This window comes from Nematostella vectensis, chromosome 4, assembly GCF_932526225.1.
Source record: "Nematostella vectensis chromosome 4, jaNemVect1.1, whole genome shotgun sequence".
Classification (NCBI taxonomy): domain Eukaryota; kingdom Metazoa; phylum Cnidaria; class Anthozoa; order Actiniaria; family Edwardsiidae; genus Nematostella; species Nematostella vectensis.
In genome coordinates, this window is record NC_064037.1 from 17,041,681 (window position 1) to 17,058,313 (window position 16,633).

Below are 16,633 nucleotides of genomic sequence, written 5' to 3' on the forward strand. Positions count from 1 at the left end.
AAGCGAGATCGCGGTGGCCTGGTAATGAGAGAAATGCGAATAAGCGTGTCACGCAATGAAAATGAGCGTCCTTCCGTGACTAGAAGATGGCTTACGCCACGTCCATTGTATACTTCACAGTTCGGACTTTTTTAACGTTTACGATGCTAAACCAAGAGAACAGACAGGTAAGTTCTGAGCTATTTGCATGGTCACTGCTTTTAGTGGCACTCGGCCAAGCGCAACCGGTTTCCTTTGAAAATTCATAAACAAAACTTTATCACACAAGGAGGCCTTGGACTCCAGCGGGCTCCAAAGTCTTGCTGACCGCAGGCGCGAGCTTTGTATCAGTCTCATGACCTCCGCTAAGGAGCTAGAACCCCTTCGATCTGTAATTACTGGAGGCGTAATTAATAACGAGCATGGATACTCACTAAGATCCGGCAGTATGAATACCTACAAACATATTTCTGTAACTAAACGCTTTGATGACTTTGTTACTTATCGATTTCTGTAATATTATAACGCTATATGTGCTGGCCCTTTGCCTTAATTCAGTCTGTAATACTGCCATGGCAATTGAATAAAACCTCCCATCTATCTATCTATCATTAGGAACCAAACACCGCAAGAATCATAATACTATATAGTATTCTCTAGTTGGGGACACCAAACATACACAAACGACACCGAGCTTTCAAAACATTCACTTGTTTTTGAACCAGATTGAAGTTAGTTCCTTATTCGCAGTTCCTTTTTCGTCTGTTTCCTTATTCGCTCAGTTCGCTCAGGGGGGTACTTACATGATACCTTTTACTTCGAGTTGAAACAGTATTTAGGCATAACAGTTCATTCAGAACAAGTCCAACAGCATTTTCGTCGGGTAAATTTGGATGCTTTAACGTGCTCGCTGCTAAGCGGAGCTGTGAACATGAGACTATCTGCTACAAAAGGTCAAATTACGCTATGCGTGCAATCGGGAATTCATATATTAGCTAACTTAGCAAATTAACTTACTAGTACTAGTAAATGAAATTGGGGGCGAGAAAGTTTAGTGGTATTATTTTGAAATTTTATAGAATTTTAAAATTTTATAGATAAAAACATACTAGTAAACAAAATTTCGGGGCGAGAAAGCAATCTGACAACTCGCCCCGACATTTGGTTTACTAGTGTAAAAATAACTATACTATTAAATGAAATTACGGGGCGTAAAGCAAAAACGACAACTCGCCCCGAGATTTGGTTTACTAGTAATGAGTAATTATAATACTTATAAATTACGGGGCGTAAAGCAAAAACGACAACTCGCCCCGAGATTTGGTTTACTAGTACTAAGTAAACATAATACCGAGAAATTACGGGGCGTAAAGCAAAAACGACAACTCGCCCCGAGATTTGGTTTACTAGTACTAAGTAAACATAATACCGAGAAATTACGGGGCGTAAAGCAAAAACGACAACTCGCCCCGAGATTTGGTTTACTAGTAATGAGTAATTATAATACTTATAAATTACGGGGCGTAAAGCAAAAACGACAACTCGCCCCGAGATTTGGTTTACTAGTACTAAGTAATTATAATACCGAGAAATTACGGGGCGTAAAGCAAAAACGACAACTCGCCCCGAGATTTGGTTTACTAGTACTAAGTAAACATAATACCGAGAAATTACGGGGCGTAAAGCAAAAACGACAACTCGCCCCGAGATTTGGTTTACTAGTAATGAGTAATTATAATACTTATAAATTACGGGGCGTAAAGCAAAAACGACAACTCGCCCCGAGATTTGGTTTACTAGTAGTAAGTAATTATAATACCGAGAAATTACGGGGCGTAAAGCAAAAACGACAACTCGCCCCGAGATTTGGTTTACTAGTACTAAGTAAACATAATACCGAGAAATTACGGGGCGTAAAGCAAAAACGACAACTCGCCCCGAGATTTGGTTTACTAGTAATGAGTAATTATAATACTTATAAATTACGGGGCGTAAAGCAAAAACGACAACTCGCCCCGAGATTTGGTTTACTAGTACTAAGTAATTATAATACCGAGAAATTACGGGGCGTAAAGCAAAAACGACAACTCGCCCCGAGATTTGGTTTACTAGTAGTAAGTTATTATGATACTTATAAATTACGGGGCGTAAAGCAAAAACGACAACTCGCCCCGAGATTTGGTTTACTAGTAGTAAGTAATTATGATACTTATAAATTACGGGGCGTAAAGCAAAAACGACAACTCGCCCCGAGATTTGGTTTACTAGTAGTAAGTAATTATGATACTTATAAATTACGGGGCGTAAAGCAAAAACGACAACACGCCCCGAGATTTGGTTTACTAGTAGTCAGTAATTATAATACCGAGAAATTACGGGGCGTAAAGCAAAAACGACAACTCGCCCCGAGATTTGGTTTACTAGTAGTAAGTTATTATGATACTTATAAATTACGGGGCGTAAAGCAAAAACGACAACTCGCCCCGAGATTTGGTTTACTAGTAGTAAGTTATTATGATACTTATAAATTACGGGGCGTAAAGCAAAAACGACAACTCGCCCCGAGATTTGGTTTACTAGTAATAAGTAATTATAATACCGAGAAATAATGGGGCGTAAAGCAAAAACGATAACTCGCCCCGAGATTTGGTTTACTAGTACCAAGAAATTACAGTGTGTAAAGGAAAAACGACAACATGCACCGAGGTTTGGTTTATTCACGGGAATTAGGATACTTTGTCAGCGATTTCTCTATAAAATAAACAAAAATGAATCCCCAATTTATGTTGAATAATGAACTCGGCTAATAAAATATTTCTAACCTTATAATCCGAAAGGTCTCCTGTCGTTTGAGTTAGCGAAACCCTTTTTAGTTTCCTCTCGTTCCATTTCTATTTCTCTTGTCTAAAAACCCTAGAGATCGTTGTTTTCACTCGAAACATTTGAACGGTACTGTGTAACCATAGCCTATTTAGGCCCGAGCCCTCTCCAAACCTAACTTCGTATTTAGGTTCTATATGAAATAAGAAGGGAGTGAAACAACGCTCGATTCCATTGTTCGAAAACCTGCCTAGTTACGGCCAATGATGTGATGTTGTATGAGACATGATTGATTGACAGCTCACCTCTTTAAACTTATCTCGCCGCCGACACACACCCAGGCATGCGACAAGTGCTGGGATCGGGGCTTCTTTTGCAGGGGGTGCGAACGCATCCCCCTACAACGGCCGAAAGTCCACTTTTGGTTCTCAGTAGACGTGCTATTTGTAGACAAAACTCAAAATTATAAGCTAGATCACTCTGGTATTAGCCAAATCTGGCAATAAACGTCCCGTGGAGATACTGCAAAGGCATAAAAAAGTCCCTTTTTGTTCTTTCGGAGGTGGTTAGATTTTTATCAGAAAACTCTCTCCCTCCCTCCCCCCCAAGAAAAATCCTGGGTACGGGCCTACTTCTTCATACAAAAAGTTAAATAACAGGAGATGGTCAGCTTATAATTTGATTTGCTCTATTCCCCCTTCTCCACTTCGCCATTAATAGAAACACTTTGCCCTCTGCCGATAACTTGCAGAATTTTCTGTTTTCTTATTACTAGTAAACCAAATCTCGGGGCGTGTTATCGTTTTTGCTTTACGCCCCGTAATTTCTTGGTACTAATAAACCAAATCTCAGGGAGTGTTGTCATTTTTGCTTTACGCCCAGTAATTTCTTGGTACTAGTAAACCAAATCTCGGGGCGAGTTGTCGTTTTTGCTTTACGCCCCGTAATTTCTCGGTATTATAATTACTTACTACTAGTAAACCAAATCTCGGGGCGAGTTGTCGTTTTTGCTTTACGCCCCGTAATTTCTCAGTATTATGTTTACTTAGTACTAGTAAACCAAATCTCGGGGCGAGTTGTCGTTTTTGCTTTACGCCCCGTAATTTCTCGGTATTATAATTACTTAGTACTAGTAAACCAAATCTCGGGGCGAGTTGTCGTTTTTGCTTTACGCCCCGTAATTTCTCAGTATTATGTTTACTTAGTACTAGTAAACCAAATCTCGGGGCGAGTTGTCGTTTTTGCTTTACGCCCCGTAATTTCTCGGTATTATAATTACTTACTACTAGTAAACCAAATCTCGGGGCGAGTTGTCGTTTTTGCTTTACGCCCCGTAATTTCTCAGTATTATGTTTACTTAGTACTAGTAAACCAAATCTCGGGGCGAGTTGTCGTTTTTGCTTTACGCCCCGTAATTTCTCGGTATTATAATTACTTAGTACTAGTAAACCAAATCTCGGGGCGAGTTGTCGTTTTTGCTTTACGCCCCGTAATTTCTCGGTATTATAATTATTACTAGTAAACCAAATCTCGGGGCGAGTTGTCGTTTTTGCTTTACGCCCCGTAATTTTTCGGTACTAGTAAACCAAATCTCGGGGCGAGTTGTAGTTTTTGCTTTACGCCCCGTAATTTCTCGGTATTATAATTACTTAGTACTAGTAAACCAAATCTCGGGGCGAGTTGTCGTTTTTGCTTTACGCCCCGTAATTTCTCGGTATTATAATTACTTAGTACTAGTAAACCAAATCTCGGGGCGAGTTGTCGTTTTTGCTTTACGCCCCGTAATTTCTCAGTATTATAATTACTCATTACTAGTAAACCAAATCTCGGGGCGAGTTGTCGTTTTTGCTTTACGCCCCGTAATTTCTCGGTATTATAATTACTTAGTACTAGTAAACCAAATCTCGGGGCGAGTTGTCGTTTTTGCTTTACGCCCCGTAATTTATAAGTATTATAATTACTCATTACTAGTAAACCAAATCTCGGGGCGAGTTGTCGTTTTTGCTTTACTCCCCGTAATTTCTCGGTATTATGTTTACTTAGTACTAGTAAACCAAATCTCGGGGCGAGTTGTCGTTTTTGCTTTACGCCCCGTAATTTCTCGGTATTATAATTACTTACTACTAGTAAACCAAATCTCGGGGCGAGTTGTCGTTTTTGCTTTACGCCCCGTAATTTCATTTAATAGTATAGTTATTTTTACACTAGTAAACCAAATGTCGGGGCGAGTTGTCAGATTGCTTTCTCGCCCCGAAATTTTGTTTACTAGTATGTTTTTATCTATAAAATTTTAAAATTCTATAAAATTTCAAAAAAATACCACTAAACTTTCTCGCCCCCAATTTCATTTACTAGTACTAGTAAGTTAATTTGCTAAGTTAGCTAATATATGAATTCCCGCGTGCAATCGCTTTCACAAATGAATCTAGCAAAAAAGAGGAAATCTACCTCTCATCTAATAAATGTATTTATATCTTGGGCTCTCTTTCTAAACGCATTAATATATTTAGAGGAGAAATATTCACGCTTTACTTGACTACGTACGCGTGTAGAAGGAAACCACAATTTGACAGATAGTGCTTGTCGTCAATTAACACCTTGGCTACCAGATAAGGCCCTGTCAAAACAAATAGATTAGTGCAGTGACACGAATAGGGAACTGTTCCTTATTCAAGTTAGTTTTCGCGAATAAGGAAATGGAATCTCCCAACGTCCGATTTCGTTTTACCACTTATCCGAATAAGGAATAGACTATGAAGAGGATTGTCAGTGTTAGCTCATCATTTCTCAATAAAGGAAATGAAATTTCATAACGCCCGATTTCGCTTTAACGACTCCTTTCGAAAGAGTTCTCGAAAAAGGAAATGGTATTTCATAACTCCCGATCTCGTTTTAACTACTTATCCGAATAAGGAATAGACTAAAAAGAGGGTCGTTAGTGTTTTCTAAACATTTCTCGAAAAAGGAAATGGAATTTCATAGCGCCCGATCTCGTTTTAACTACTTATCCGAATAAGGAATAGACTAAAAAGAGGGTCGATAGTGTTTTCTAAACATTTCTCGAATAAGGAAATGGAATCTCATAGCGCCCGATCTCGTTTTAACTACTTATCCGAATAAGGAATAGACTTAAAAGAGGGTTTTTTATATTTTCTAAACATTTCTCGAATAAGGAAATGGAATCTCATAGCGCCCGATCTCGTTTTAACTACTTATCCGAATAAGGAATAGACTAAATAGAGGGTCGTTAGTGTTTTCTAAACATTTCTCGAAAAAGGAAATGGTATTTCATAACGCCTGATTTCTTTTTAAATATTTATTCAAATAAGGAATCTACTTTAAAGAGGATTGTTAGTATTTTCTCACAATTTGTTTAGAGGAGTATATTCGCGCTTTAGTTGACTACGTAAGTATGTCGTGTGAATTTGACCTTGCTAACAAAACCACAATTTGATAGATAGTGCTTGTTGTCAATTAACACCTTGGCTACTAGATATGGCTCTGACAAAACAAATAGATTAGTGCAGTGACACGAATAGGGAACTGTTCCTTATTCAAGTTAGTTTTCGCGAATAAGGAAATGGAATCTCCCAACGTCCGATTTCGTTTTACCACTTATCCGAATAAGGAATAGACTATGAAGAGGATTGTCAGTGTTTGCTCATCATTTCTCAATAAAGGAAATGAAATTTCATAACGCCCTATTTCGCTTTAACGACTCCTTTCGAAAGGGTTCTCGAAAAAGGAAATGGTATTTCATAACTCCCGATCTCGTTTTAACTACTTATCCGAATAAGGAATAGACTAAAAAGAGGGTTTTTTATATTTTCTAAACATTTCTCGAAAAAGGAAATGGTATTTCATAACTCCCGATCTCGTTTTAACTACTTATCCGAATAAGGAATAGACTAAAAAGAGGGTCGTTAGTGTTTTCTAAACATTTCTCGAAAAAGGAAATGGTACTTCATAACGCCTGATTTCTTTTTAAATATTTATTCGAATAAGGAATCTACTTTAAAGAGGATTGTTAGTGTTTTCTCACAATTTGTTTAGAGGAGTTATGAAATACCATTTCCTTTTTCAAGAACTCTTTCGAATTAGTCGTTAAAGCGAAATCGGGAGTTATGAAATTTCATTTTCTTTATTGAGAAATGATGAGCAAACACTGACAATCCTCTTCATAGTCCATTACTTATTCGGATAAGTAGTTAAAACGAAATCAGGCGTTATGAAATACCATTTCCTTATTCGGATAAGTAGTTAAAACGAGATCGGGAGTTATGAAATACCATTTCCTTTTTCGAGAACTCTTTCGAAAGGAGTCATTAAAGCGAAATAGGGCGTTATAAAATTTCATTTCCTTTATTGAGAAATGATGAGCAAACACTGACAATCCTCTTCATAGTCTATTCCTTATTCGGATAAGTGGTAAAACGAAATCGGACGTTGAAAGATTCCATTTCCTTATTCGCGAAAACTAACTTGAATAAGGAACAGTTCCCTATTCTTGTCACTGCACTAATCTATTTGTTTTGTCAGAGCCATATCTAGTAGCCAAGGTGTTAATTGACAACAAGCACTATCTATCAAATTGTGGTTTTGTTAGCAAGGTCAAATTCACACGACATACTTACGTAGTCAACTAAAGCGCGAATATACTCCTCTAAACAAATTGTGAGAAAATACTAACAATCCTCTTTAAAGTAGATTCCTTATTCGAATAAATATTTAAAAAGAAATCAGGCGTTATGAAATACCATTTCCTTTTTCGAGAAATGTTTAGAAAACACTAACGACCCTCTTTTTAGTATATTCCTTATTCGGATAAGTAGTTAAAACGAGATCGGGAGTTATGAAATTCCATTTCCTTATTCGAGAAATGTTTAGAAAATATAAAAAACCCTCTTTTTAGTATATTCCTTATTCGGATAAGTAGTTAAAACGAGATCGGGAGTTATGAAATACCATTTCCTTTTTCGAGAACTCTTTCGAAAGGAGTAGTTAAAGCGAAATCGGGAGTTATGAAATTTCATTTCCTTTAATGAGAAATGATGAGCAAACACTGACAATCCTCTTCATAGTTTATTCCTTATTCGGATAAGTGGTAAAACGAAATCGGACGTTGGGAGATTCCATTTCCTTATTCGAGAAATGTTTAGAAAACACAAACGACCCTCTTTTTAGTCTATTCCTTATTCGGATAAGTAGTTAAAACGAAATCAGGCGTTATGAAATACCATTTCCTTATCCGAGAAATGTTTAGAAAACACTAACGACCCTCTTTTTAGTCTATTCCTTATTCGAATAAGTAGTTAAAACGAGATCGGGCGCTATGAAATTCCATTTCCTTATTCGAGAAATGTTTAGAAAACACTATCGACCCTCTATTTAGTCTATTCCTTATTCGGATAAGTAGTTAAAACGAGATCGGGCGCTATGAAATTCCATTTCCTTTTTCGAGAAATGTTTAGAAAACACTAACGACCCTCTTTTTAGTCTATTCCTTATTCGGATAAGTAGTTAAAACGAGATCGGGAGTTATGAAATACCATTTCCTTTTTCGAGAACTCTTTCGAATTAGTCGTTAAAGCGAAATCGGGCGTTATGAAATTTCATTTCCTTTATTGAGAAATGATGAGCAAACACTGACAATCCTCTTCATAGTCTATTCCTTATTCGGATAAGTGGTAAAACGAAATCGGACGTTGGGAGATTCCATTTCCTTATTCGCGAAAACTAACTTGAATAAGGAACACAGTTCCCTATTCGTGTCACTGCACTAATCTATTTGTTTTGACAGGGCCTTATCTGGTAGCCAAGGTGTTAATTGACAACAAGCACTATCTGTCAAATTGTGTTTTCCTTCTGCACGCGTACGTAGTCAAGTAAAACGTGAATATTTCTCCTCTAAATATATTAATGCGTTTGGAAAGAGAGCCTAAGATATAAATACATTTATTAGATGAGAGGTAGATTTCCTCTCTTTTGTTTGATTCATTTGTGAAAGCGATTGCACGCATAGCGTAATTTGACCTTTTGTAGCAGATAGAGTCTCATGTTCACAGCTCCGCTTAGCAGCGAGCACGTTAAAGCATCCAAATTTACCCGACGAAAATGCTGTTGGACTTGTTCTGAATAAACTGTTATGCCTAAATACTGTTTCAACTCGAAGTAAAAGGTATCATGTAAGTAACCCCCCGGATTTGAATAAGGAACTGAGCGAATAAGGAAACAGACGAAAAAGGAACTGCGAATAAGGAACTAACTTCACTCTGGTTGTTTTTTAGGTCATTTTAACGATTTGTTGAAGGCGATATATTATAAAGCATTAGTCCGAAGGGGTTAAGAAATTCGATATGCAACGAGTATCGAAAATTCCTAACCTTACAATTTATAACTCAACAGTTTAATCGCAAACTTTACGTCGATCAAAAAAAAAATTTCTAGATAATGCTGATGTTTAGCGATAAGATTGGCTACTGACAAGAAAATGAAACACCAGGGAATAATACCTTACAGAATAAACCGTATTTGCATTTACATGACGTCTGTGCCAACAGATGACGCAGCCTCTCACAGTCAGTATCAGCACGGGCTATAGGATAATTTTACAGTATAACTTTATAGGATAATTTTTATGATGTATGTCTTGTTAGTGTTGAATAAAGCACGTGTTCCTACCTAACCTGGCTGTATTCCCTACGCGTTACCTCGTACCACTTTCAAACGACGCGCTTTGTAACCGCAGCCGCCTGGTAAATGAGTAACTCGACCCCCAGCAGCGTCGTGATTTCTTTTTTCTCTTCCAGTGCAGTGGGGAAGGAAAAATCGCGCCGCTGCTGGGGGTCGAGCGCTTATTTATTGTTTTCATGTCCCAGTCCTGGGCCACGTTCCCCTCCCGCTACACGGCCATTTTACAGATACATGATCAAATTTTGATTTATCATTTCTTTAATTCTAACTTTTAAAATTAAAACACTTTGTTGGTATAATCTTTATACAAAAGCTGGGGTGTGTTTTGGGCTGCGATGTCACTGAAATTTAAAACATCCGTAAGAACTTTTTCAGCCTTAAAATTCTCCAAAAATAGGAACGGCTCAGTCTTTACTGAAAATTAGACATTCCTATAAAGAAAGAGTATTTTTAGCACCACTTCGGGGTCAAACTCGAACACCCCATGAACTCGGATGTGATCTCTGCCTTCTAACGTAGACTTGGAAAATAAAAAGGGGATCAAAATACCTGCCATCGACATACTTTTATGTTTTCTCGCAAGTTACCGTTCTATTTCTAAAAAAAAAAGTGAACTGCAAGAAAGGAGTGGTTTATCGGCATTTTTTAATTGTCTTTTCTTTTGTTACAGGGTGCAAGTTAGTTGTGAAGTGTTGACTGCAAAATGATCAGTTCAATCCTGTCAAGTGGAAAACGGCTGTATTTTCGCCTCTCTACCCGGCGATCGTTCATAACAAGACATCCCTTTATCTTCCTGATATTTGTATTCATCGTGGTTACACTTGCTGTTCTGCACTTCTTTATAATTCCCACAGCGAGCGGGGCATATAACGATGAATGCTATTTACCCCAAGACAAATTAAACAACCTTCGTTACGCGATTAAAACCATTTGCGAGACAATGGATGCCCATAATATGACCTACTGGCTCGATTACGGTGAGTTCTTGTGTACATACATAGCCAAGGAAAACAGCAAAGAACAGGGGTAGATCTAGCCTTTTGCCCGGGGGGGGGGGGGGGGGGGGGGGTGACCCAAACATTTTCGTCATTATTTTACCTTCGTAACGATTTTGGAATGAACAGACGCAATGCAAACAATAAAAGAGGCAGCCCAAGAGGGGTTAAACCCTTTAACACCACCTCCCCCCCCCGGAGATCCGCTACTGAAGAACCACCGTTGATATTTATGCCCGGGGGGACTCTCCAGAGAAGTAGGCGGGGTTGATCGTCCTATCTTTTAGGGTATAAAATCTTGACCAACTGCTATTCCTTAGGGTTGCTTAACGGTTATTTGCTTTAGAAGTAGGAATTTCTGTTGCCCACACTCAAAATGCTATCAGTCTATTGGACATAAAAAAAATGCCTGCAAGTAAAATAGAATATCGCTTTTCCTCAGGGACCTTGGTTGGTGCAGTAAGGCGTGGTGATGTCCTACCTTGGGACGGGGATGCCGATATATCGTTCCTCAGGGACCAAGAGAAATACGTCGTCCACGAGGAACTCATCAAGATCCATGGTATCCAGTCTAATGGACTACAAGCGAACTACAAAGGCCTCTCTATCGACTATGTAAGATGGGAGGAGATTGAAGGCTCTTATAGCGGTCAAAAGCAGACACTGCTACATAAATATTACCCGTCGTCTGTCCTCAAGAACGAGAATATGCTCGTATTGTGGAACCATGAGCTCGACACCTTCCCCAAGGCCTGGGTGACCCCTAGGAAGAGAATAGATTTCCAGGGTTCTCAGTTAGCGATACCGAATGATCCGCATAGGCACTTGGCTCATAGGTACCCTACCACATACTGGCATGGCTTTTCTGTGCCCTTTAAGTGGAAGTGTTATGTTCCGTGCTTTGTAATGCGTGCGAATGGGTGCCCGTGACGACCTGGAGAAAAAGGGGCCTACCAGAGGAGGTAGCGCAGAAGTGACGGATCAAGGGTGTGTGTGGTGACCATGCTCGAGGATTCACGAAAAGTACGCTGGATCCTCGGGCAAGGGTGGAGGCTGGATTTGGCTGTCCCTACTAGGTGAACTTTTAAAAGTAATTGAAGGGAGTTAAAATCTTCCGACATATGTTTTGTGTATCCCCCCGTCCCCAACTTGAGTATAGGGGTTAATGTAGAAAACAGGTGAGGTAGGAGAGAGTGTGAGGCGAATAAGGGGCCGATTATTTGATAGAGGGGCATACCCCCTAAAAAACGAACAGATAAACTAAAGCAAAACACAGCCAAGGTCTATCAAAAGAAGTAACAAGCTATTTGTGAAAAATATCGAGCGGGAAAATGCAGCAACTTCCCCGTCACTCAAATGATCGGCCCACGCAATTAGATTCGCAACCGATGGATAATAGATTTCACGAGACTTTTTTTTTTTTTACAACCTCCAAGGGTCTTCTGGGTAATTTTCCTAAACAGCTAGTCAGCTAGCCCCCAAACCCTGACCGAGTAAAACCTAGGAATGAGGTCATGCATTTAACACCGCAACGTTATTTACATCGTTAGTCACGTGACCGTAGTTCGATCTTCGAAAATACAACATCAAGAATGGAATGCATGTCGCGCAAAGGATTGTGGCTCCTGATATGTAGAATGTGTCGGCGTAGGACTGCGTGACGTCAGCAACCAAACCTTGGGAGAAAAAAAAGTCCATCAGATGTAAGGTTTTCTAGCATGGTGGATACAGTTTGATAGTTTTGAGGGTGATACCTATCTAGCTCTCTTGCTGTTATATTCTCGCTTGCTACAGTGGCCACCAAAGTATCATAGTGCAACGCACGGTACTGGGCCAACATCAAAGTATCATAGTGCGACGCACGCTACTGGGCCAACATCAAAGTATCATAGTGCGACGCACGCTACTGGGCCACCAACAAAGTAACATAGTGCGACGCACGCTAGTGAAACAACATCAAAGTAACATAGTGCGACGCACGCTAGTGAAACAACATCAAAGTAACATAGTGCGACGCACGTTCCTGGGCCAACATCAAAGTATCATAGTGCGACGCACGCTAATGGGCCACCAACAAAGTAACATAGTGCGACGCAAGCTTCCGTTGGTTTATTTGTCAAAACTATCAAGGTGACCTCGCCAACGCGCGTCTCACTGTAACAGAGTCACCTTTAAAGGCAGTGTGTACAAATAAACATACACTACCATATCAAGAAACAGTAAACCTCCCCCCCCTGCCCCACACCGTACTCTGCTGTGTTTGCTCACCTGCTAATGGGTCTGCTTACCTGCTAATGGGTCTCCTCACCTGCTAATGGGTCTGCTCACCTGCTAATGGGTCTGCTCACCTGCTAACGGGTCTGCTCACCTGCTAATGGGTCTCCTCACCTGCTAATGGGTCTCCTCACCTGCTAATGGGTCTGCTCACCTGCTAATGGTCTGCTCACCTGCTAACGGGTCTCCTCACCTGCTAACGGGTCTCCTCACCTGCTAATGGGTCTGCTCACCTGCTAACGGGTCTGCTCACCTGCTAATGGGTCTGCTCACCTGCTAATGGGTCTGCTCACCTGCTAATGGGTCTGCTCACCTGCTAATGGGTCTCCTCACCTGCTAATGGGTTTGCTCACCTGCTAACGGGTCTGCTCACCTGCTAATGGGTCTCCTCACCTGCTAATGGGTCTGCTCACCTGCTAATGGGTCTGCTCACCTGCTAACGGGTCTGCTCACCTGCTAATGGGTCTGCTCACCTGCTAACGGGTCTGCTCACCTGCTAATGGGTTTGCTCACCTGCTAACGGGTCTGCTCACCTGCTAACGGGTCTGCTCACCTGCTAATGGGTCTGCTCACCTGCTAATGGGGTACCAGTCGCCGTCGGGAGGGCCATCGCCATCATGTGCATACCGAGGGTACCACCTCGTGCCTCGGGGACTAGCGTCAGCATAATGACGTCACAGCACGTGATCGCAGCTCCGAACGCGAATCCGAACACTACGAAGTACACGGAAAGGTACGCGTAGCTTGTACTGAGACGGGACAGCAGCGTAGACACACCCGCGATCGCCCAACACACCTGGTACACGTAGCCTGGTTGGATGGATGGCCTGTCAATCAAACGACCGATTGCCACGTGACCAATAAGCGAGGCAACGCCCATGTAAACGTACATCCACGCTGCACGGTCAGCGGAGATGCCCAATTCTTTGCAATATGCAACCTACATTAAGAGCACATGTCAGTAAAACTACTTGTACTTGGACGCATTAGCGACGTAAAACTAAGAATTGGGGAGTTGTGCTAAAAGATCCCGTGACCTTTTGGGTGGCAAATTCAAGCCAAGACATAAGTGACTGCATAGTTTGCCACCCAAAAGTCACATGTTATCTTAGCGCAAGTACCCTTTTTGTCTGAAGCCCGATGCGGCCGAGAGAAAATTTATTTTCTAAAAGTTCTTTAAACTTCTTTATTATTCGAAAGGCAACTTTCCAAAATAATCTGCATTCCCCATATCAATATCAGCTCTTAATAGAAGGCAAGCGCTAAAAATTGAGAATAGCCAATCACAAACGCAAGTAAAAGGTGCTTTTGTGCATGTTGGCGAGCGTGGAATTACTTGGCTGCGCTAAGAACTGTGGCAGCTTTTATGGAGTCTTACCATGAAGAACTGAGGAATAAACGCGGCCAGTGTTGCCAAACCAGATGCTAGTGTAAACACAGTAAACGTCGGAATCTTCCACAAAGACCAGTCAATCCATCCGCAAACCTCTATTCCACGTTTTCGCGGCATGGGCAACTCTCTACTACTTCCCGAATCATTACTTCCTTCCTGGAAATACTCGTGATCCGTTTCTTCCTGGACATGCGGATCGAACGTCCACATGACCAATGTGTTGGCCAGGACCATCGCCGCCATCACTCGTAGCGTATTTCTTAGCTGCAGTGCGTCCAGTAATAATTGAATCACCGGAGCCATAACTAGAATCCCAAGTCCTTCACCCGAGCCGACTATTCCCACCGCCAAGGCGCGAAACCTGTTGAAGTACTTTGCAGTTATGGAGAAGATAGAGGTGAAGATTAGACCAGTGCCCACTCCGAGAAGCAGCCCGTAGGTCAGGTACACTATCCAGATCTCCGGAGCAAATGAGGAAAGAAGGAGGCCGGCGGAGCACACAACAGTACCGAGGTAGCCGGTGAGCCGTGAGCCGAGTTTGTCACACAGTGCTCCAGACACGACGGCACTGACGCTCATGATTGACACGGGGAGGGAGCCGATCCATGCTGTGGAAAATGGGGATATTCAAAGTGTTATAGTAGGGGTACAGGGGCGTGTCCAGTTCGAGGGATCCGGACCTCACTCCCACTCATGTGACGAAATAGTTTGACTTCGGTAAACTCCTTCCGTGTGATAGTCGAGAACACGGTCAATTGTATGTGCGTATTTGTATAGCATTTTCTAGATGGATCTCAGGGGCGTAGCCAGGGGGTGGCCTAGGGGGCCCGGCCCCCCCCCCCCCCCCCCTTTTAGCAGCCAAAAATACAGTAAATGTATGACACATTATCTAAAATACAGGGGAAAATGCATTGAAAGCCCCTTTTGTGTCCCCACCTGTTAAAAATCCTGGCTACGCCGCTGGACCTCTTGATAAGGAACTAATAATAGCGTCCAGAGCTAAGAATGCCGATTTGACCTTATTTGATCCGTTTTTCTCTAGACACGCACCAGATTTAAGATCATTACCAGATAAATAAAAAAAGGGGAAACAATCTTGAATGAGGAAAGCGCAAAACAGCTTCCCTATTCCCATCTTCAGTAACACAGGGCTTCGAAGTCAGTGTAACGAGTCGCGAGAGAGTAGCACAGGGAAAATGTAAATAGTCAATTTAACCTTAACTTATAAACATATCTTAGACCCTAACCACCTGTAGCTTTTTACAGCTTAGTCTGCTCTCCTGATATCACCTAACCTGTCTTCTTACTAATCATATCGTGACAAGGTCGCAGTCATGATGCAAATCTCGTCTGCCAGACACCTGTCCACTTACATCTAGACGTGTCAATCGCAGTTGGCATGGCTTGTGAATTTTAATCAAAATTTGCTAAAAAAAAGTGCTATTTCTAGCGATACAAATCTCTCAATGTATTCAGAGTAAGAAAGAAAGCAGGTCCTCACTTTAGTTTGGAGCTGTCAGTCGACTTTTCATACTTTTTAAGTCATGTGTTTAAACAGTTTAAATTTATTTCTAAGTCACATATCGTATGATCGTGTCTTGGTTTCTAGTATTCACGGTTAGAGAGCTTACCTGTTTTTTCTCTAGATCGACCCAGATCTTTGAGAAAAGCTGGGTACAAAACGCCAAAACTAAGCACGGTCCCCATGACGAGAACGTTGCACAGAACACAGCTCGCACAAACTACCCAGGAGTAAGCACTGTCGACTTTACGAGCCATGAATTTGCTTGCTTTTCTAAGGCTCGCTACTGAAACAGACACACTTTCACTCTAGTATTCCACGCGCCGTTATAGATTTTTGTCCGTAGTAAGAAACGCGCCATTGTTATTGTTATGAAGACAGAGTTAAGTGTTTAACGACCCCGTGCGCGCGCACCGAGTCTTGCTCAAAATGACGATGCGTAAATTCTAGAGTCACGCATAAATATGAATAACACAAAACGCGCGTAGGGTGGCAAACTCGGGCGCGCTCAGGTTTTTAGCGGCAAAATAACAACAACATAAGACAACGGATACGGGTATCGTCCACACGAAAACGATGACCGAAAACGGAACAATTTGAAAACGATACCATTTCGGTGCCGTGGGGACGGACGAAAACGGAACCTTTCGAAAACGATGGCGTGACAACTCAGGTCCATTCCACTTGGCACGCGAGTACGCATGCGCTGTAGACCTTGTTATATCGTTTCTGCGTTTTCGTGGGGACGGGTCGCATCAAAATAATAACAATATGTTTAGAAATCATCCCTAGACTACCGTGATTAAGAAAATTATAGCTTTTTTCCTCATCATATATATAAAACTACGTACATAAAAATGAATGAGTAAACATTTGATTTTTCCCCTAGTTATGCAAATAAGATCGCCAATTTTTTTTGCAGTCCAGTGACTGCAGGCCTATAGGCTGCGTACGCCC

The 16,633-nt window shown here is 41.2% G+C and overlaps 2 protein-coding genes across 2 annotated transcripts; one reads left to right on the plus strand and one right to left on the minus strand.

Annotated features, from left to right (window-relative positions):
• Nucleotides 1-38: 38 nt before the first annotated feature.
• On the plus strand, nucleotides 39-12,696 carry LOC5511292 (uncharacterized protein RP689). Its single transcript, XM_048726017.1, has 3 exons — nucleotides 39-167; nucleotides 10,163-10,469; nucleotides 10,930-12,696. The coding sequence occupies exons 2-3, from the start codon at nucleotides 10,196-10,198 to the stop codon at nucleotides 11,415-11,417; spliced, it is 762 nt and encodes a 253-aa protein (XP_048581974.1). The 5' UTR covers nucleotides 39-167; nucleotides 10,163-10,195; the 3' UTR covers nucleotides 11,418-12,696.
• On the minus strand, nucleotides 11,982-16,069 carry LOC5511305 (monocarboxylate transporter 5). The gene is made up of 4 exons (XM_048726015.1): nucleotides 15,786-16,069; nucleotides 14,140-14,762; nucleotides 13,335-13,701; nucleotides 11,982-12,163 (listed from the first exon to the last, which is right to left on the minus strand). Exons 1-4 carry the CDS (start codon nucleotides 15,931-15,933, stop codon nucleotides 12,000-12,002), a joined length of 1,302 nt encoding a protein of 433 aa, XP_048581972.1. The 5' UTR covers nucleotides 15,934-16,069; the 3' UTR covers nucleotides 11,982-11,999.
• Nucleotides 16,070-16,633: the final 564 nt, after the last annotated feature.

Bases quoted from the DNA above. Each gene is read 5' to 3' on its own strand.
- LOC5511292 (XM_048726017.1), top strand. From the start codon at position 10,196: ATGATCAGTTCAATCCTGTCAAGTGGAAAACGGCTGTATTTTCGCCTC. The intron at 10,470-10,929 runs GTGAGTTCTTGT...GCTTTTCCTCAG, and splicing joins GACCTACTGGCTCGATTACG to GGACCTTGGTTGGTGCAGTA.
- LOC5511305 (XM_048726015.1), bottom strand. From the start codon at position 15,933: ATGGCTCGTAAAGTCGACAGTGCTTACTCCTGGGTAGTTTGTGCGAGC. The intron at 14,763-15,785 runs GTAAGCTCTCTA...CATTTTCCACAG, and splicing joins TCGATCTAGAGAAAAAACAG to CATGGATCGGCTCCCTCCCC. The intron at 13,702-14,139 runs GTAAGACTCCAT...CTCTTAATGTAG, and splicing joins TTATTCCTCAGTTCTTCATG to GTTGCATATTGCAAAGAATT.